The 21,307-nt window shown below is 39.5% G+C and overlaps 2 protein-coding genes across 2 annotated transcripts in view; both read left to right on the forward strand.

Annotated features, from left to right (window-relative positions):
* The first annotated feature begins 248 nt into the window (after positions 1–248).
* On the forward strand, positions 249–11,431 carry RRH (retinal pigment epithelium-derived rhodopsin homolog). The gene is made up of 7 exons (XM_034772602.1): positions 249–410; positions 5,432–5,622; positions 6,986–7,085; positions 7,885–8,038; positions 8,422–8,590; positions 8,700–8,878; positions 10,759–11,431. The coding sequence occupies exons 1-7, from the start codon at positions 272–274 to the stop codon at positions 10,859–10,861; spliced, it is 1,035 nt and encodes a 344-aa protein (XP_034628493.1). The 5' UTR covers positions 249–271; the 3' UTR covers positions 10,862–11,431.
* A 1,351-nt stretch (positions 11,432–12,782) lies between these two features.
* LRIT3 (leucine rich repeat, Ig-like and transmembrane domains 3) overlaps positions 12,783–21,307 on the forward strand; it is a 14,064-nt gene continuing 5,539 nt past the window's right edge. The window contains exons 1-2 of the mRNA XM_034772945.1: positions 12,783–13,118; positions 14,449–14,924. Coding sequence (XP_034628836.1) covers positions 13,003–13,118; positions 14,449–14,924 — 592 coding nt within the window. The 5' untranslated portion in view covers positions 12,783–13,002. The remainder of the gene's footprint in view (positions 13,119–14,448; positions 14,925–21,307) is intronic.

Below are 21,307 nucleotides of genomic sequence, written 5' to 3' on the forward strand. Positions count from 1 at the left end.
TAGCAATAAGACTCTGAAATGTAAGCATCTTGTTGGAAATGCACCTAGTTCTGTGCTGCTCTTTGTTTTGCTTAGAAGCTTTTCCTTGCACAAATTGGGAATGTAAACTCCTTTGCATAGTCCAATTAAATCCTGTTGGTAGCTTGTCAGTGGAGGGTGGGGGGGATGGGACTTTTTTTTTTTAAATGGTTCAATGAGTCTGTTTCATAATGAAAGAATTTGCCTGAAAGGATCTTGGAGTGTTTTGTGTATGTCCTCTTGAAGAACTGACATGGAGGGAATACCCCAATTTCTTCAGTCTAAAATGTTTTGGAATGTTTCAACTAACTCCTCAGAGAGCGAAAATGAAGTTCAGTCAGCCTTTTCACAGACTGAGCACAATATAGTCGCAGCCTACTTAATAACAGCAGGTATGGAGGTTGATGGGTTATTTATTTATTTTTTTACATGGGAATTTAGGCTTCAATATTCATTTTGGTTCAAAATGCCAATGAAATGCCTTTTATACAAAAAGCAAAAAGTCTAGTGTCTCTCAACTTGAAGGTAGATGAATAGATAAGTAACAGGGTGACTAAAATGTGTAGAAACTTCTAAAATTAGGTGTACAGTTTAAGACTTTGTTGCATTATTTAAAAAAAGTGTATTTTGCTTATATGTGATTTTAGCAAAAAATGCAGATTTCCGCCAAAGGAATAAGAATAGAAGTTGCAACATTTTGCATTTTTCAGTGATGTGCTTGAAGTTATCCTGATCTGTCATATGTTCACAGCAATGTATGTGTAGTCTGAGAGTGTGCATGGGTGTGTGTGGGGGGGATGTAAGCGGAAGTGTTGGAATGTCACTGAGAGGGAGGGGACTGCTCATTGATGGGAGACAAGCAGACACTCGTTTCAGTCGTATGTTTCACTGATGACGCATTTTAGGAAAAGTAGCACACATGTTGGGGGCCTGATCCAAAGTCAGTGTACTCCCACTGATTGCAGTGGGCTTTGGGACAAGGGTTAGAGAAGCTGAGATCCTTCTCAAATATGAAATAACTTTTCTTGAAAATTTGTTTTTCAGTACAAATGCTTTCATTCTACAATCTAGCACATTTAAAAATATGCCTCTGTTTATTTTATGCCTGTGTAATTGAAAAATTAAGCCATTTTAGGTATAAACATTTTGTTAGGAAATACCGTATGTTTTGGGCACACATTTTCCAACTATTTTCAGTTATAATTCGTTTATGAAGAATTTTCAACTAATTATTCAGATTTTATGGTTTATGTGCATTAATTATGAAGATCAAATTTTACTCAGTGAATCTTTTTTGTATAGTATTTGACAAATAATACTTCTGTTTTTAAGATGAACTCATTTCGTTTTTTTTTTTTTTATACCAAGGCTGATATTTCAAACAGCTCTAATGTGTTTTTTTTTAGTTCTTCTTATAGTTTTGCTAAGAATCTATTGTATTCAATAATAATCTATTGAATAATATATTGAAACTCTACTCGTTGGTGCCATCAGATCATTTGCAGATAAATGGATAATATTGACACTCTCAGAAATGAAGGTCATTTGTTCAGACTTTGATTTAACTCAAATTGACTGGATTAGGGTTGTATCAATGTCTGGTTTATCAAATAGTTTGACCATTTTATGAAGAGCAATATTAACAGGGGAGATACAGAGATTAGCAAGGGAAAAAACCTTTCCTTTTTCTCTCTCACCTGGCAACTGACATGTGGGCTCTACAAATGGGTCTGATGTATATATTTGCCAGTTGTGTAAACCTACAGTACTGGGTTTTGAGTTAAAGGGACATGGTCTACCCAATATTCACACTTCTGTCTGAAAATGTTTTACTAACTGTTACGAATACGGTCTGAAATAACTATAGCTGAAAAATCTTTTTCTTTTCTTTCTTTTTCTCGTTACTTTGTCTTAGTTGATTAGGGAAGCCGTGCTAGCAGTGATTGCAGTTGTAGTATGAACCTAGGTTTAGTGCAGGAACTTGTGCCAATTAGTTTGGTCCATTTCTGAACACCTCATTCTAACAAATTTTCATCTTGAACTTGTTGGTCAGTAATTCAGTTCCATTGCCATGAGAGGAAGAGCTCATCAATGGAAGACTTTAACCTCATTGTATTAGTTAGCAGATGGAGAAGATACAAAGGAAATACAGATACAGTGGTCATCATTAAGTCAACATTTATCAACAGCTACTGTGCTACAGGTTTCAGAGGGGGAGCCGTGTTAGTCTGTATTAGCAAAAACAAGAGGAGTCCTTGTGGCACTTTAGACACTAAGGAGTCCAATTACTTTAGTAATTTTCCCTCCCTTGATATTCACCCCTTTTTGTCAACTGTTGAGAAAAGGCCACTTCCTTAATTGAATTGGCCTCATTAGCTGACCCCCCACTTGGTAAGGCAACTCCCATCTTTTCATGTGCTGTAATAAATACTGCTTACTGTATTTTTCACTCCATGCATCTGATTAAGTGGGTTTTAGTCCACGAAAGCTTATGCTCAAATTTGTTAGTCTCTGTTAGACTCCTCATGGTTTTTACTGTGCTACAGTATCCGTATCAGCAGATATTTCGCCATGCTCTGAAAAGGAAATAACTGCTAGAGCTTGGTTTACAGTGTAGTTATTTTTTGTTTTAATGTTGACCACTGGTATGTTCAAACCATTGAAAGCATTTATGTCTCTGTGGCTTGCTCACAATGGTGAAATGGAACCATCTTAAGTTTCATGGTCACAGAATAGCTTCATTACAAGTGAAGGATCACTAACTGAAGCTGCAAACTCCCTTTGTAATTAAAACATTGTAACTATTCAGGAGTTACATTCTACTTAAGTTCACAGTAACAGGGTCCTGCTCTATTGCCTAAAGAGACTGCCTTAATTTTCTTTCCCTCCTTTAGCAAGAAGAATAAGAAAGGGGAGCTCCTTTTGCTGTTCTTGATCAAGGAATGTACAAGGCTCTGTTACCTTGACTGTGGCAAATATCACAAGGTTTATTTGAGGAAATCTGAGAATTTGTAATCCTTTCATGCCAAGACTTCTCACAGAACAAAGTGGAGGCTCCTTATGGCTATTTCTGAATCTGGATAAGTTTTTCCTTCATTTTAATAGTCTGTGCTGCTGTGCCATTCCTGCTATTGGTAATCATCAAAACATATGTGGCCTCAGTACTGTTACGTACATCCAGCACCTTCTATTCATTTAAACGCATGCTGTATAGGAAACTTTTCCTGTCTGAACACATGCCCACTCTGATAGCTGCTAATGTTCTGAACAGCTTGTGATAATAAAAAGAATGAAATATAGTTGAAAAATCAATGAGACTTTGCTACATTTGCGTTTAAAGTGTTTGATTTAAATATGATAGTTTCTGTAATATAGGTGATTAATACTAATTAATGATACACTGTAGTGGAACTCCTACAATGAGGCACATGTATAATAAAATGTCACTGATTTACACAAATGGAATTTAGCCATTTAAGAACTGAAATGTTGGCATTGTACTTGTGTTTTTAGAGGCTCTTTTCCAGGATTTCACCACTGCTATCCCTAAATGTAAGTTGTTACTGTTTTTCTGCTGTTTCCATATTAATTGTATATGTGTCATGGCTATATAGGTGGACATAACGGTTTACTCATTATACAGGTAACTTGTATACTTAAAGCTATATTGCCCATGTTGTGCATTGTGGGCATGTCTTATTGAGCACCAGTGGGAGTTGTACATATAAACTGAGGTGCTTGAAGCCATTAACATTTACAGTTATACTACCTCTGTTGGTGAGAGAATTAATCTGTTCTCTGCTACATACACAATACTTCCTGTAAACCAGTAGCAGAGAACTGGTTGACCACTGTTGCATTGTCATGAGCAGAGACAGTGGAGCAGTATTCAATATTTAAAAATCTAGAGTTTGTTTCTCCTTTCTGTATGCCAGAGTCAGCAGAAGTTGAGTAATGTCTGTCAGAACTGAGGGGAGCCAACGGGGTCATAAATCACACTGGTGTTGGGGTCCAGAAGGGAGCAGCAGGAGGAACTGAGGATTTCAGTGAGTGGATTAACTCTTGGGGTTCAGGAATGTTGAAGAGTACATTAGAGACTCAAAAGTACAGCATTGGAGGATTAGGACTATATCTGCTCTGAGATCCAGGAGGGTAGTAACTGACAGCCAAGAACTGGATCTTATCTCACTACCCAAGAGAAACGGGGCCTTTCACAGTCTGAACAGCATAGCATTGAGCTTTCACTTGGCCTGATTTCATATTCATGCTTGTGTGTGCCAAGCACCTTATTACTAGTAATTAAGATTCAAAGTTAACACTCCATTAAGATTCAGAACTCTATAGGTGCTATTGTTTCAGTTTCTCTGGCTGTATATTCAATGAGACAACCATACACGGATGCTCATTGTGAAGCTGTCCCTACTGGTTGTGAATATAGGAAAAATTAGGGTGCTTTGTTTTAAATGAAATCATTAATGGAGAGAGGAGAAAATGGAGACTTCATTCCCATTGATCCTGTAGATAGCATGCCGAGCACACTGAAAGTAGTGTCTCCAGCATAAGGGCTAGTGCTCAGCACGAAGCTGCTGTACAGAATGGCCCTCACATTGGGTCCAACCATGGACTACTAGAGAAGTCAATTGGAGAACTCAAAGGAAGCAGGACTGGACTTAACAGAGTGGAATATATACAATGTTCAACCATGTGAGCAAACTCTTATGCCCACAATGAACTGAGCACTGATGAGCAGGGAGGAAGTGGGTGTGCCTAGAATGGAGACGGATGATCAAGGCACTCTAGCTTGCTCATAATTTAGCACATGCAAATCCTGTGCCATTTTCATTATTTTAGAGTTCTGCTGCAGAGCTGTCCTTAGCAGAAAGCAAGTTACTGCAGTTGCTGTGAGGGGCTTACAGCAGAAGCCTTTATGTGGATCTTGTGAAGCAGTATCACAGCCAGCTGCTCAATGCCAGAGCGTTTTTGCCAGCCCAACCAGCCTGCTGCACCCACTCCTTTCAGTGTACTTAATTCTGCTGGATCATGACACTGCACTGGTTCAGCAGTGCTAGTGCGGGCTCAGCACTACCTCTGAAGGACTGAGCTCTTAAGATTCTAGTCTGAGAGATTCTGGATCCCTGCCATACCCATTGTGAGATAGCGAGGCCCTGATTCAGCAAGATACTAAAGCATGTCCTTTAGTATTTACAATTAATCATCTCCTTCTAGACCTTGGTGAATCAGAGTTTGAGTCTATAAATTAGGAAAGCTCTCTCTTAAATATGATCTTTGCAGATTAAAATAAACCCATTCTATATTTAGATTTCATTATGAATATGTATTTTGGTTTGTTACGACCTATACTGTGTTGTTATTTCTGCCACTTGTAAGGCTTCCTTTTTCTGTGTTTTCACAGGGGTAATAAGCCTTATCAGTAACATAATTGTGTTAGGCATCTTTGTTAAGTACAAGGAACTTCGGACAGCAACAAATGCAATTATTATTAACCTGGCTTTTACCGACATCGGTGTTAGTGGCATTGGTTATCCTATGTCTGCTGCTTCAGACCTACATGGAAGCTGGAAATTTGGATACACCGGATGCCAGGTATTTGAGATTTTTGATATTAAATCAGGGACCAAACAAGTACTAAGAATTAAACACAAACCTGAATATATGAAAAATACCTTCCTTTGATTTTTAATGCTCTTTAGGAGAGGAGTCTGAGCTGCAGAATTTGGGTCCAGGTCTGGATCTGAACTTCCTTAAAATTCAGTGGTATTTGGATCTGTGCAGTTGCTTAGAACTCATTGCTAATTTTCATTGTTTAAACTTTGGAAGGTTATTGAAGCATAAATTTGTATTGATGTTAAATATACAATATTAAAATAGCTATAACAAAGTAAATCCCATTACTTATTGTAGAATTCATGGATGCTTCTCACCACTCAGTAACCAACATTTTCAAAGTAACCAGTGATTTTGAGTGCCTCAATCTTTGGATGGTCAAACTGATACACTTTAAAGGGTGGAGGGTGGGAGCTTAGCACTTTCAGAAATAAGGCCTTTTTGAGGCATGTCTATTAAGGTACCCATAAAATGGACTTTTGCATAACCAGTAGTCATCTTGAAAATCTTGGTAAGTATTCAAAGAAACGGCCATCTTATTTTAGAATTTGCACAATTTTTGTCTCTTCATGTAAAATTGTCACCAAAAAACATTATATCATTAGCAGAAATGTAATAATCTTTGCTGACTATGCATACAGTTACTTAAATATGATTTTTACCTAGGAAATGATTATTTAGCAGTAATATTAATTATACACCCTGAAAATATTTGTCTGGTAAAAATTAAACAGGACAGCAGAATGCTTCCAACAAGATCTGAAATCACACACAACTTGCCTGATTGCAGATTTAATTTCAAATTCAAAATTCAGCCAATATTCACCAGCGATCCAGGGCCCTCATTTGATTGCACCTAGGATTACTTATATTTTTGGGATCAGATCTGAGAGTTTCCACTGTGCCTTAATTTGAGTTCTTAGAATCTTTAGGACTCCAAACTCAACTTGATCAAAACTGATCTGGTTATAACTTCTGCAGTAAGAAAACTGTTGTTTGTGTTTCCCCAATATGAAACAAAAACATTAGATAAAAAATAAACAATTTTGCATCCCAGGATCATGAAATTCATTATTTAACATGAGTTAAAATAAATGGTGGCTTTTGGCAAACTTCCTCAATGGGATTTATGAGGGCATATGCAAGCACACTTATCTTAACATGTTTAGTTTTACTTAACGAACTCAAATTGTTAATAGTTTGTTAAACAAATTGGTCATCGAAGAATGCATTGAATACAACTCATGATAACACTTAGCTTCAGGACACAGGAGAAGACTCAAACCTTTGAAAGCATTTGCAATAGTAAGTGAAATGGACATGTTATCTTTTTAAATTTCAGATCTATGCTGCCTTAAATATCTTTTTTGGAATGGCAAGTATCGGGTTGCTTACAGTTGTTGCAATTGATCGTTACCTGACAATCTGCAGGCCTGATATAGGTACTGTACTCTTGGATATAACTCTTGCACAAAAATGATCATTTTAATCATTTATTAGTTGACATCTATGAACCTTTATGCAAGTTCTTTTATTTCCTCTTGTGGAAACATACTTCCAAAATTTGGGCACAGTTCTACAGTAATTGGTTATGAGAGCTATCCCATACATAGCTAACAAAGGCAGGTATATAGAAGGAAGCCATAGTCCTTTGTTTGTGGAATGTTTCCTAACAATAATTGAAGCAGGGGGGACAAGATGGGTTAGCTAATATATTTTATTGGATTCACTTCTGTTGGTGAGAGCGACAAGCTTTTGAGCCACACAGAGCTCTTCTTCAGGTGAATAATTGAATAATACTAAGAATACTAATTGAAGCTGACGTGTATTCTTAATATTGTTTGTTTTCTATACTGTATTTTTCTCTTGATCTTTATTATGGGTTTAAAAATTATAATGGTTAATTCTTTCACTTTCCCTACATCCCTCCGCTCTTTTTCTTTCTCTTAATTCTTTGATATGGAATCAGCAACATCTATTATTGCTAAGCTTTTTGTGGGGGAAGGTGTGATAATGCAGAGATGTATTCCAACTCTTCTGGGTGTATTTAAATGTCATTTATCTGTGATATAGGAGAGCTTAAATAAAATGGGGGTGCTGCAGTGTGCCAGGTGCTTGTAAGGATCATTTATAATTACTATGCTAATTGTCTTGCTTGGAAACATTTTTGGTTCAAATAAAACCTTGGAGAGAAGTAAAAGAATAGAGTGGTTTGATGTAAAAATCTTTGCTTTGTAACAGGAAGAAGAATGACTACCCGCAACTATACTTCCCTGATCCTAGCTGCCTGGATAAATGCTGTCTTTTGGGCCTTGATGCCTATTGTAGGGTGGGCTAGCTATTCCCCAGATCCAACAGGAGCCACCTGCACGATAAACTGGCGGAAAAATGATGTGTAAGATTTTAAAAACTTTGTTTTACTTTTCAAATATGGACCATCACTTATTTTTATTCATCACCGTGGTCAATGTTTTCTCCTAAGAACATGCCATGCAACTTCTAAAAGACAATGGCAGTTCAGAAGTAGAGACTGAAGCAATCTATAATAAATCAAAAAAGGATGTAAGAATTCTTGACATTGGAAAGCATTAGGAATCCTAGGTGTAATGGTCACTGAGCCTAATAAATCTTATCAAGTTGAAGAAATTGTACTTACCTTTTGAAAATGTGTTTTCTGACTGTTTTATTAACACTAAAACATAAGGGAACAATGCATTTTTCAGTCATTTTTCATGGCTGCATAGTTGTAATACCTTGTATTTATTTTTTGGCTTACAGGTCCTTTGTTTCTTATACAATGACTGTAATTGCTGTTAATTTTGTCGTGCCCTTAACAGTCATGTTTTACTGTTACTACAATGTTTCCCGCACAATGAAGCAGTACACTACCAGTAACTGCCTGGAGAGCATCAACATAGACTGGTCTGATCAAGTAGATGTAACAAAGGTGATGGGGGCGGGGTCTTAATTCTTAAATAAATATAATGTTTGATTTTGATATTGGTAAGCAGATATAAATGGTTTGGTCTATCAAACATTTTTTTCTTGTTTTACAGATGTCTGTTGTGATGATTGTGATGTTTTTGGTGGCTTGGTCTCCATATTCCATTGTATGCTTATGGTCTTCCTTTGGAGACCCAAAGAAGATTTCCCCTGCAATGGCCATCATGGCACCTCTATTTGCAAAATCTTCCACATTCTATAACCCCTGTATTTATGTCATTGCAAACAAAAAGTAAGTGTCCCATTTTTAAATTAACAACCTCCATCTGCTTTATGATTACTGCGCATCCTAGTTGTGCAGAAAGACCTTCTGTCAGATATGACAAAATATTTAACAAAGATGGAAAGGTTAAACCAGCGCTGAATTATCTGTGATGGGTTCGATGATCTTTTGGACAGGTTTTAATAAAGATAGGTGGTAGTGTCTGCACCATATATGTCTGAAGGTGTCTGACAACATTTCCATGATATCTTCAGTTGTATCCCCATAAAAATATTTTGCAAAACAATTTCAGATAATGTCCTTTGCCAAGATGGGATCAGGGTGAAATTTGAGTCCTATCTGAATCTGGGACTGTCAGCTTTTAATTAAACTGGCTAAAACGTATGGCTGCTTAGCCTCAAGAGATTCTCAAAGTATTTAGCCTCCTAGCTTCCATTGACGTTAGGAGGCTAAATACCTTGGAGGATCTGGGCCTTAGTGACTCCCATGGATATCATTGCTTGGCTTGGGCAGTGTCATAGTGGAGTGGTTTGAGATGATTAAGAGCAAACCTACAAGTCACAGCTGGCTCCTCTTCTGTCAAAATAAAACTATACCAGTTTTGAGCATAGGTATCATATTGAATTGAGATAATAATTTTGGGACATATTCCTGGTTTCACAAAAACAGCTAAAATCAAGAGGGTTTTGCCTGTGGTTCAGAAGTATACAGAGATTGGGGACACAGGAATCCTTCCCTTCACATTCCCCAACCTGCAAGCAGGGTCTGGGACATCCATATAGATGAGCTGAACTGTTCCTGCTGAGTAGTTGATATGGTCTGACTCTTCTTTCCAACTCTGTTGGTTTAGATCTGCCCTTTGCCTAGACCCTCATGTACTACACAACCAGCATGCTTCCATTCACCCACTCATCTCCCTACATTTTATCATGCAGTTGTGCTGACAGGCCCAACTTGTGCTGGCCTGACTCATGGTGTCCACCAAGCACCGCAGGTGGTGGTGCTGCTGTGGGTGCTCTCCCTAGGGGCTAGGGCCAAGTTAAATCAAGTCCTAGAGCTTGCACCTGTGCCTCCTGCTAGGGAGATGACCAGTGTTCCCTCTAATTTTTCCCACCCATGTGTAGAATGAATTTTGTTATGTGCACCAATATGGAGGTGATGAGCTTTGGGGTGCAGGATGGTTCTCCAGGGCTATGGTGGGGAGAGAGGACTCTCCCCAGGACTGTCTCCCTGCAGCAGCATCTGGGCTGGGAGGGAGAGGCGCCTCTCCCCGCCACAGGAACTCTGGGACTTGGGCTGCAGGATAGGCACCCCTCCTCTGGTCCCAGCAGGTCTGGGCTGGGGGATGGCAGCCGCCGCTGTGGCTCGGCCTGCGCTGCCCCAGCCACCCCAGCAGGTCTGGGCCGCAGGCTGAGTTGGGGCCCGGGGAGGGGCGCCCCTCTTGCAGCAGGTTGGGGGCAGGTCCCCGGGTGGGTTCCTTGACTGCCTGCGTGGTGCTAAATAGGCGGCTGCGCAGCTTACAGGGAACTTAGGAGATGATGATAAAATGAGATATTTTGGTATCCCATTTTAAGGAGCCAAATTTCTGAGACAGACCACTTGAAAAATGAGACTGTCCTGAAAAAAATGGATTGTAAAGTCACTCGAACAAAATTCCACTCATGCTAGTTTCACATTGATGCAATTCCATGGACCTCAGCAGAGTTCCTCTTGATTTACACTGGCAGAGGAAGACACTAGAGACTAATTGAATTCTAAAAGTTTTATGAAAATAATAAGCCTTATTGTTATAGCACATTTGAGTAATTTGATCTTAATTTATCTCTGTTTTTGCTTCTTTATCTATGCCTCTAATCATCTGAATTTTTACTTCCCTCCTCACATTGCAGGTTCCGGAGAGCAATCCTGGCAATGGTTCGATGTCAGACTCGGCAGGAGATAACTATTAATAACGCCTTACCAATGAGTGTCTCTCAAAGCACGCTAACATAACGCGGCTGCTCGAAAGCACTGCCACTTTATTTACCCTATAGTATATGTTTTGTACACTACATGGAAAAAAGTGGTCAAACCTGGGCCACAATTAAATTTGTATCACACTGTAATAATAATCCAGTCCAACATGCCAGTTGTTTTTCTCGTTGTCCCAATAATATTTAATACAGTTTTTTTTAAAAATCCCAAGATTTTAGTACTGAAGACTAGGCCAATTGGCATAATATGCTTATCCCTCTCAAAAGGCGATCGTGAGAGCTCATGTGTTTTGCAACTCCTGGATAGTGGGATAAAATGGTGTGGGAGGGAGAATAAAGCAGGACATGCTTAATTGTGCTACAGTAACAGAAATAAATGTTGTGTATGGATAATTCTTTTGGTATGTGTAATTTCCCCCTTTGAACTCTAAAGCAGTTCCCAAAACTTCAGGCACAGTACTACTGTATCCTGCATTCCCTTCCATGTCTCAAACGCAGATTGATCTGACCTGAAAAGGTTGCTTCTATGAGTACTGTAGTATGCAGGGTATTTAAACTCCAGTGTTGCCAACTCTCTTTATCAGTTTTGCGATACACCTCTACCCCGATATAACACAACCTGATATAACACAAATTCGGATATAACGCAGTAAAGCAGTGCTCCAGGGGGCGGGGCTGTGCACTCCGGTGGATCAAAGCAAGTTCGATATAACTCGGTTTCACCTATAACACAGTAAGACTTTTTGGCAAAGACAGCGTTATATCGGGGTAGAGGTGTATTTGGTTTTTTTCTGGCTCCTGGAGCCAAGTGAGTATGTGAGAATCTCAGCTTTCATTTTTAAAATAGTAAGATTCTAACCTTTGTGACTGCAGAGAAAAATCTTGAAAATGTGACCCAAGCACATGTTAAAAGTTCAAACCAAAAGGCAAGTAAAAAACCCCCAAATTTATTATTTTAAGATAATCTCATGATTTTTGAGGCCTGACTCATGGTTTTTGAATGCCTAGGATTGGCCATCTTGGGAATCAGTTTATTCAGGGCTGAAGGGATGAATATCTTTTCAAAGATTCAATTGTAGGTGGTAGTTAACTTGATATTGGTATTTCTGATGTTTGGAGAATAAATATCTTGTCTACTGGTAATATAAAATATGAACAACACTCAGGTTTACCTCAACTAAAACTGCTTCATCCAACGACAACTACTTAACATATTGAGTTCACTTCCTGTTACCCAGTTCCTGTGTCTTTTTTAAAGTGATACAGACCCTTTTGGAATGCTGGATGTTGAACTCTTTACCTTGCACTAACAATAAAATAAAGAGAGAGAATATAGTTTGTTCTGAGATCTGCTAATCTGTTCTAAAAAGCAAACATTCTCATGTTTCAAGGAAGAACGAAGAACACACATTTTAAAGCACAATCTAAGGGGATTTCACTTCACGTGATATTTTTGGTGCTATCAATTGATAATCAGTAGATAGTACCAACAATTAGTTTATTTTTTGACTGTTTTATTAACATTTAAGTTTTATATGAAGTCATCTGTATTCTTTTCAGAATTCAACTATTATTTAAACATATTTAAGCTTTTTGGTAAAGCCTGAAAAAATTGTTTAAAAAAAGTTGTAAAACCTCATTGTGCTATTAATCTTGACTGTTTTTAATATTAAAATGCAGGTACAGTCTGCACTGTATAGTTATTCAGTCTTAGAATATGCCCCTTTCAGTACTTTTAGCCCCTTTTAGTACTGTCTTTGACATGTTACACTTATATAGTACACTTCCTTCCAGAATCTGAGTGCTTTACAAATATTAGCTAACTAAACTGCACAACACCCCTGTGAAATAAAGGGATATGTCAAAATATATCTAGAAAATCTGTATTCAATATAATTAACTATAAAGATTATGTCCTGATATGTGATAGATATAATTTTAACAGAATATGTTCCTTTGACATAATAAAGAACAAGCTGGTTCAACTGATCCCTTTAAGGATACATTTGAAGGTTAAGTAGCTACAGATCTCAGCTAATCCAGTGTAATCTGCTATTACTAAATGGATATCTACATTCACATTCATAGCACACAGCACATGAGTGCCTGGGAATAAAAGTTTTTAGATTTTGTTCATATCAATTTTGCTGGGAGGTAGTCATGTCTCTGTTTGTTTGTTTATGCATCATGATTAGCTTTTTTGAAGAGGTAAACAGTTTTTGTCCTTCACAATGCACTTGCATTTACCATGGCAGAAGTGATGGCACTGGAACAAGGTATGCCTTTCTTTATTGCCGTTACACAACGTAATGATAGGAAAATAGGTTGATGGAAATTTAGAATAACATTCTCTGACACCACTGATGAGTGCAGACTGTGTAGTTTTAGTTCATGTACTTTTTAGAAGTATAAAGGGGGAAGTTTACTCCATTTTTAGGCCACTTTACATGGTAAGCAATGTGCATGGATATTAACAGGTAGCAATAATATCTTGTCTTATTGGTTTTTACTTAGCAGCTGGACGCCTTTTAAATCTTCAGTTTTTACAGAGACTTCTCTCTGCACTCTACTTTACTAAATGTCGATATTTCCTTGAAAATTCCATTCTCAAACCAGTTATCCCTGGTATGGTAATCCTGGTTTTAGATAAATGCAAAAGTTTTCTTTACTCTATTTCATTGTTAGACAATAGAAAAAGTGTGACGATAAAGAAAGAGCTTAACCACTTTGAAATATTTTACAGCAGATGCACTAGACATTGCATTGTTGCTCATTTGGGAATTACAATTTCAGCTAATTTTATTCTTGTACTATATCTCATACAAAGTTCTGGTGGGGAGAAAGGAAAGGAGATATTCTTCATAAATCAACATCTATATGGAGAGAAAGGAGAGACATTAACTTTGGTCAAAATTCTCAAACCTGGATGCCTAGACTCCTTAATCCATATGTATGAACTTAAAATAAATTGAAATGGCCTAATTTTCAGAGATTCTGAGAAAACCCAGCACCTCTGACGTCAATGGAAGTAGAAAGTCCACAGAACCTCTGAAAATTAGGCCATTTCTATTTAGGTGACTACCTGTGGATTTAGAATCTTAAATTTAAGCACCCAGTTTGAAAAATTTTCCTTTTTTTTTTCTCGTAATCTTCAACCTAATTTCAAAGTAAAGTTCCACAAATATATTTACCCTCGTGCCTTAAATATTTGATATCTCCACACTTGAAGAGAAATTAGAAAAAGTGACACACAGAATTATAGACTTTTTATTAAAACAGAAGTCATGAATCTCCTGTTTCAATGATAAAAATACAAATAAAATCCTTCTGTTCTTGAATTACATTGCTGGCCCTAAAATGACTGGGTAAAAGGTAGCATTTGAATTTATCTGGAATTAATGCAGCAGTATCATTGCTATTTTATATTTATTTTCTCTTTAGAAAGAAAGTCCACCTCCTAATTGTTACTATCTTTTAAACATAGAAGATCGCGCTTGATCTGCTATTTTGGCAGTAGTGGTGGTGGAAAAGGTATTAGCACTTATGTATTTGAGATGCAAGTCTCTGGTAATGAAATACAGATCTCTCTTTGTTGTTTGGTGCTAGGTCTGTGCTGTGTAATGACCCTGATATGTTTGAGATTCCTGTGAATGTTCCTGTGGACACAGTAAAACTTCGCGTAGAAAAAACTGTCATACGAAGAATCCCCACTGAAGCCTTTTACTACTTGGTGGATCTTAAATACCTGTGGGTGACCTACAATTGTGTGGCTAACATTGATGCCAGCAGCTTTTATAATTTGAAGCAGCTGCATGAGTTGCGTCTGGATGGGAATTTGCTGTCAAGTTTCCCTTGGGAGTCTCTTGTGGAGATGCCCAACTTAAGAACCTTTGATTTACATAACAACAAATTGACCAGCATTCCGTCTGAGGCTGGTAGATACCTGAGAAACCTCACCTACCTGGACATATCCAGCAACAAACTAACCACCTTGCCATCCGAACTAATGGACATTTGGCCCCCCTTCTCAGAAGCTACACCATCCAGGAACACAGATCCAGCAGCACAGAGAGTCATATTAGGTAAACTCAGGAGGCCATTGGATTCCTTATTTGTGGGGAGGGATAGCTCAGTGGTTTGAGTATTGGCCTGCTAAACCCAGGGCTGTGAGTTCAATCCTTGAGGGGTCCACTTACGGATCTGGGGCAAAAATCAGTACTTGGTCCTGCTAGTGAAGGCAGGGGGCTGGACTCAATGCCTTTCAGGGTTCCTTCCAGCTCTAGGAGATAGGTATAGGTATATCTCCATAAAACATGTCAAAATATTTCTCTTTAAAAGGGAAGCAGCTTAGTGTAGTGTTTGCAGGATTGAGGTCATAGTTTGCAAAGGGCTTTGGGATCATTCAGGATAAAAGATGCTATAAACATGCAAAATATTGTTCTATCAATGCAAATATGTTAGTTAAAATATAGTGTGAAGCTGCTTATGCTATGCTGATTGCTGCCTGCTCTTCATTTTAAATATTTTTACTGCTAACGTTTGGGACAAACACTGTGCAGAAAATACTAATGCATGTCTTAAAATGTTAGTATAACACACTTAGCTTTTTGTAACTTGTGTGGCCCACAGGAATCACTTATCAGTTCTGTAAATATTTTGGCTAATACTTGTTTTTTATAATATGTTGATCGTTGGGTGCTCAAAAAACCAAAGCCATTTATTGTGAGTCTATTAGAGTGCAATTAGACAATGATTGTTATACAATTAATCTGAACATTTGGAGATCTGAAGTGTCACACTGCTTGTGTTTTGGATTGTTCCATGACAAGCCCATAATCCCCTTCCCACTAAACCTGCTTTTTCGTCCTCTTTATTGAATGTATTACTGTAGTGCCCAGGAGCCCTGGTTGTGTTTCTCACTCATGTGCGAGGGCGTGCGCGCACACACACAGTCGCGCATGAGCACACACACTCATTGCAGGAGTCTCACCCTCAGGTCTGTGCCAGAGGGGCATGGCTGTTACTACCTGATAGATTTTTAGGATCTGGTGACAAAATTAGAGAGAGAGGCCCTCCCTGCTGTACTTTTGTTGCTTAAAAATGTACCATGTTGAGTAGGATTTATATGAGCCTGACCATCTTCTTCACTTCTCCAAGCAGAAGGGATTCTGGGTAGGAACCATGAAAAAGGGAGACTGGTGGCTCTGTGACATTGCCCTCTCTGATGTCCCGTGGAAGATATGCTGGGGCTCATTGAGGTTTTTGGGGCTGGGAGAGGAACCAAAGAGCAGTTGTTCTGTGTAGCTCTTTCCCCCTTCCCAGAGGTGGTGAGTATCTGTTTGGATTCCATGCCTTAATTAATTCTGCTTGAATCAGTGCTAACTAAGGCTACATTTCTGCACCTCTCAGAGAGGCTGGCCTGCTAATGGTAACATTTCTCCTGCAGGAACCACATTGCCAGGAATAAGAAGGGGCCAAAGGAGCTGACTAAACCATTTAGACCATTGGACTAAAGCTTCACTTCTTCACAGATCTGCAGTTCTCTGCACCTTCTGCCTTTTCTGGATGAAAATTCTGCAAAGTGAACCTGCAGAGTGTCCTGGGTACTTTGTCCCCCTCCTGTGGGAGCATCCAGTTAGGTGCCCTAGCTCTAGCTGGCTTGTTAGCTGAAAGCATAGTATCACTCGAAGCTGAAATTCAGAGCTTCCTAGCAGTACTTACAGCAAAGTCAAGTTGTTGAAATGTTGCCAGTAAAATGGCAGTCAGCGTTCTGCACAATGTGAGCAATGGTTGGCAGAATCAGGAAAACAAGATTATTCGCTGGTGTGTTTAAACAAAACAAAAACTCAAACCCAAACCAAGTGATTTTTAACATTTAGAAGACTCTGCTAGCTGCAGTGTCATAAGTGAACCTGAGGAGAGAGTGCAGGAGAAGGCTCCCTTTCCAAATCTTCAGGCGACGTGACTGACTGTGCCCCTGGAAAACCAGGAGCTGCTTTTGTCTAGCTAAGAAGAACCTGGCCTTTCACTAGGCTTGTTAGTAATCTCCAATTTTACCCTTGCTTGACACATTTTAATTCCTTATGTTTCTTCAGTCAATTTGGGCACCAAGGGCTCAATCCCACTCCCTCCGAAGTCTATGGTGGCAGGACATGGCTGCAGGAGCATACTGTGGTTTGAAATCTGAGGCATGCACAAGGGTAATATCATTCCCCTTGTAGTCTCCCTCCTAGAGAGCCATTGAGAGGACGAGGGAATACAGCATATGATAGAGCTGCTGTTTGCGCTGGGTGAAATCTTGCCCTCGTTGCCTTCCCACATGCCAAGGACCCTGAATGCAGCAGAACCACCAGGCTTCTGCAGAATGTGCTGGCCAGGCAGTTGGGAAGACTCAGCTCTTCCTGGGGTCTGCTCTGTAGTGATTGTTTCCATGGCACTGTGTGTGGCAGTGTGGGGAAAGGGAAGCACAGGGAGCCAGTGGGAAAAGGGGCCAGTCAATCTTTTACTATGTGAAGCCACTGACTAAACCCCAGCTGAGCAGCAGGGGCTGCAGATGGTATTGCAGTTACAGAGAGCCTTGAGTGGAGGAAACATCACAGCTGGGGTGGAGGAAACATCACCTTGTTAATAACATCTGGATTTCGTTTTGAACCTTGAATATTTTATTTATTGCCACTTTACAACCCACTAAAAGGGGAATAATGTGCATTTAATTACACTCTGAGGCTGGTTACTGATTTACAGAGAAAATGTCCTACATAGCTCGCCTCTAAGCTAAAGTCCATATTGACACAGCAGCATGTACTGGTGTGGGGGAAACTCTGTTTACCAAGAAGGAGGGACCTCATAACTGTATTCTTCTGTGATACACATTGGAGTCTATAATTCACAACTGTAACTATGGGCTGTTATTAGGCATTGATGGGGATGAATAACCAATGAGTTACTGAGGAAGCAAATTATTTGAATTTGTTGTGATCACTGCAGCATCGAGGTTTGTCTCCAAATGAATCAGATAAGGACACTTTGTGGGATGTTGCCATTTTCTGTCCATTTGCAAAGAAACTCCATTGTGGTTCATTAGGAAGGAAGCTTTGTCAGTTGCTCATTGTACAGTGTTTTCTACTTGTACCATACCATATCTATGTATGGCAAATCAATGTTTATTGTGCAACAATTTTAAGTGTTAGTTTCATATTAGAAGAAAATCCTGGCTCATAACTGGCTGGAAATAGCCATCATGTGAATGAGGAGATTACCTCCTCAGAGTCAATGTTGGACCCGTGGAACTGAAACAATGTTAATGAATCCACTCTAAATAACTGCATTTTGTCTGCCTGCAGTGAAAACAATTATTTATCTCAGAACTAATTAGATAACTTATGAAAATCTTTGTCTCTCTTATGGAAAACGTTAAGAAAAGAGCCTCCGTCTCTACCTGCAGATGCAGGAGTATATTTATATGTTGGGAAAGAGGCAAGGGGAGTGGGTCTGGAGTTCTACAGTTTTCCTCATTCACAAAATCCAGTGCTTCCAAATGATCTAGAACCCTCAAGGCTAGCCTAAATAACCATGTAACCGTATTATCTTGTTCTTTGCTTCCCTGTCTCTTCTTTTGTTTGTCACTCATTGCTCAGTCTATTTCTATTTTATACTCTGTGGGTCAGGGACTGTCTCATGTTTGTTTGTACAGTGCCTCAGGCAGTGGAGTCTGGATCTGGATTGAATCCTTTGGGCACTACTGCAATATGAGCAATAAATAGCAAGTCATAACTTCCTATTGGGAAACCTGCAAGAGGGAAAAAGTCAGCCAAAGAGGTTTTGTTACAAGCTGTCTATGGGGAGAAGGACTCAGCCATCTTGTGAAGGGAGACAAGCTGCTAGCCCTACCAATCTTGAGGGTCCATGCAGAAAGCAAACGTCTAATTCTGAGAATCCTGGGGTCTCCTGAATAGGGTGACCAGACAGCAAATGTGAAAAATTGGGACAGGGGGTTGGGGGCAATAGGAGCCTATATAAGAAAAAAAAAAAAAACCAAAATCAGGACTGTCCCTATAAAATTGGGACATCTGGTCACCCTACTCTTGATGCCTGAACTTCACTTCCCCACTGCACCTCATCCCCTCAGCTGTATGTTTCTATCTTCTTTGAACCAGAAAGAACAGAGGCCTTATAGGGGAGTTAACCTGGTTTTTAGCATAATTTACTACTGTGGAAAGCTGCTGGCGTTTAAGGGGTTTTTCAGGAGCAGCCACTTCCAATATCTTAGGAGTACTTCCATCTCCTTATACTCTTTTTCTCCAGTCCAGAGGGAAGAGAACAGGTCATTTTGTAAAATATCAAGCAGGAATGGACATTTCTCTGAATAAGAATAGCATCTGCCTCTAGACCAGTTAAAAAATAAAACTAGACAGATTTTAAACATGCAGTTGTGTATTTGAGTGAGTTGGACTTGTGAGCAAATATCTGTGCATTCACACATGGACGGCAGGCACTCAACTTGTGCCCCCTCAGATGTTGTATCTGACATGTTCGTGAACACCAGTTATTTCCAGGCATCAGTTAGTTATGTTCAAAGGTCAATGTACAGTTGCACATGCCTGACTTTGAAACTCTGTCTCTGCAAATGTTAATAATTTCCAGTGGCAGAGAGTTCAACAGGTTATTAGGGTTAGTTGCCTTTTTGAGTAATACACATCTTTAAGTGTTTACCTTATATATAAGAATTTTGCAATGACTATTAGAGGTTAATGCAGCACAAAACAAAGCTCAAATAATCCTGACATCAATACCTCAAATGAGAGAACATATTCCACAAGAAGCTTCCCTAATGTGTTGTTACAGCTCAGATTTTATCCTAGCATATATTTTATGTGCGTTGAATGTTTTATTTGGGAAAAGAATTACCCTTGTGCAACTGAAATAGTGGTATGTTCCTTTAGGATAGTGGTGCCCAAACTTTTCCTGCCACGCCCCACTTTACCAGTAATGGAACCAGTCCATGCCCCCTTACTGCACATTTGGCTCAGCAGAGGAGCTGGGGCTAAAGGCAGAACTGGGAATGGGGGAGGAGCTGGGTCTAGAGGTGGAGCTGGCCTGGGGGTGGAGAGAAATGAGGGCAGAGCTGGACTGGGGGTGGAGTGGAGCTGTGGGTGGATTGGAGCTGTTGCTGGGGTTGGAACGAGTCTGGGGGCAGAGCAGGGGGCTGGGTGGCACTCCCTCCCTGCCATCCTGGGAAGAGGGGGGTTGGCCTGGCCTGTGGCCTCCCCCAACACTCCTCCAGTTTGGGGACCGCTGCACTAGGAGAAACGTTGTTTCCTGTCAGTCTGGAATCTGTGTTTTTTGGCAGCAGTAGGAACAAACGCTGCAGTTGATCCTGCCATTCTTCCGGTCAAAACTTATACTGATTTCAGGGAGAGCATTCCCTGAGAAAAGGATTGTGGTGTTAGGACCACTTTCAGTAGAATAAGTGTGCTCCAGAGCATGCTGGGGTTCCCTGGACACTGAGAAGCTGTCTTACAATTAATTCTCTGCAATGAGATTGGTGGCACAAGCAGGATGGTGTATGCAGTGTCATTCTAGCTGTGTTGGTCCCAGGATATTAGAGAGTCAAGGCTATAACTACATTGTACCCATCTTGTCTCTCTAAGTAGGAGGTTGTTTTTTTACCACGGCATTAATATGTCACACAAACTTCATTAACCATGTATTGCCCTAATAAGCATTTTTCAAAGCATGGACAGATTAGTGAGAAATGAATTTGAGTTAAGAAGCTCATTTGCATATGAGGTACTTGACTATTAAGTGCTTAATCCTACAACCTTCACTTTCTTTTACCATAATTGCTTTCAGTGGAATTATTTGTTGATATTTTTGTGCGCCTTTGTATGTTTTAAAAATTTCACAATAGGCTTATATATTTCAATCACTCAGTCATATTGGTGAATAATTTACCTGTCTAAGGGACTAATCCTACAAATCCCTATTATCATTATTACTCACACGAGTAAGACTTTGCAGGATCAGACCATTAAAAAATGTGATTTAGGTTAATTTTTTTTTAAAGAGACATAATTGTCCCAACTCAGCAACATACAAATTTTCCAATATATGGGAAATGTATATTTAGGAAATGTGGGTAAATAACATTAAGTTACCCTGGCAGAGATGGTGTATCTGTTTGCCAGAAGCTGGGAATGAGCGACAGGGGATGGATCACTTGATGATTGCCTGTTCTGTTCATTCCCTCTGGGGCAGCTGGCATTGGCCACTGTCGGAAGACAGGATACTGGGCTAGATAGATCTTTGGTCTGACCCAGCATGGCTGTTCTTATGTTCTTGGACACCTTTACTTTGCACAATGGTCTCAACATCCTTACATGACATGTACATTTAGACATCCTGGGAATCAGGGGCATTACATTGAATTTGTGTACAATTAATGGCTTCTGGGACACCTGTACTG

This window comes from Trachemys scripta, chromosome 5 (assembly GCF_013100865.1).
Source record: "Trachemys scripta elegans isolate TJP31775 chromosome 5, CAS_Tse_1.0, whole genome shotgun sequence".
In the NCBI taxonomy this organism is placed as follows: domain Eukaryota; kingdom Metazoa; phylum Chordata; order Testudines; family Emydidae; genus Trachemys; species Trachemys scripta.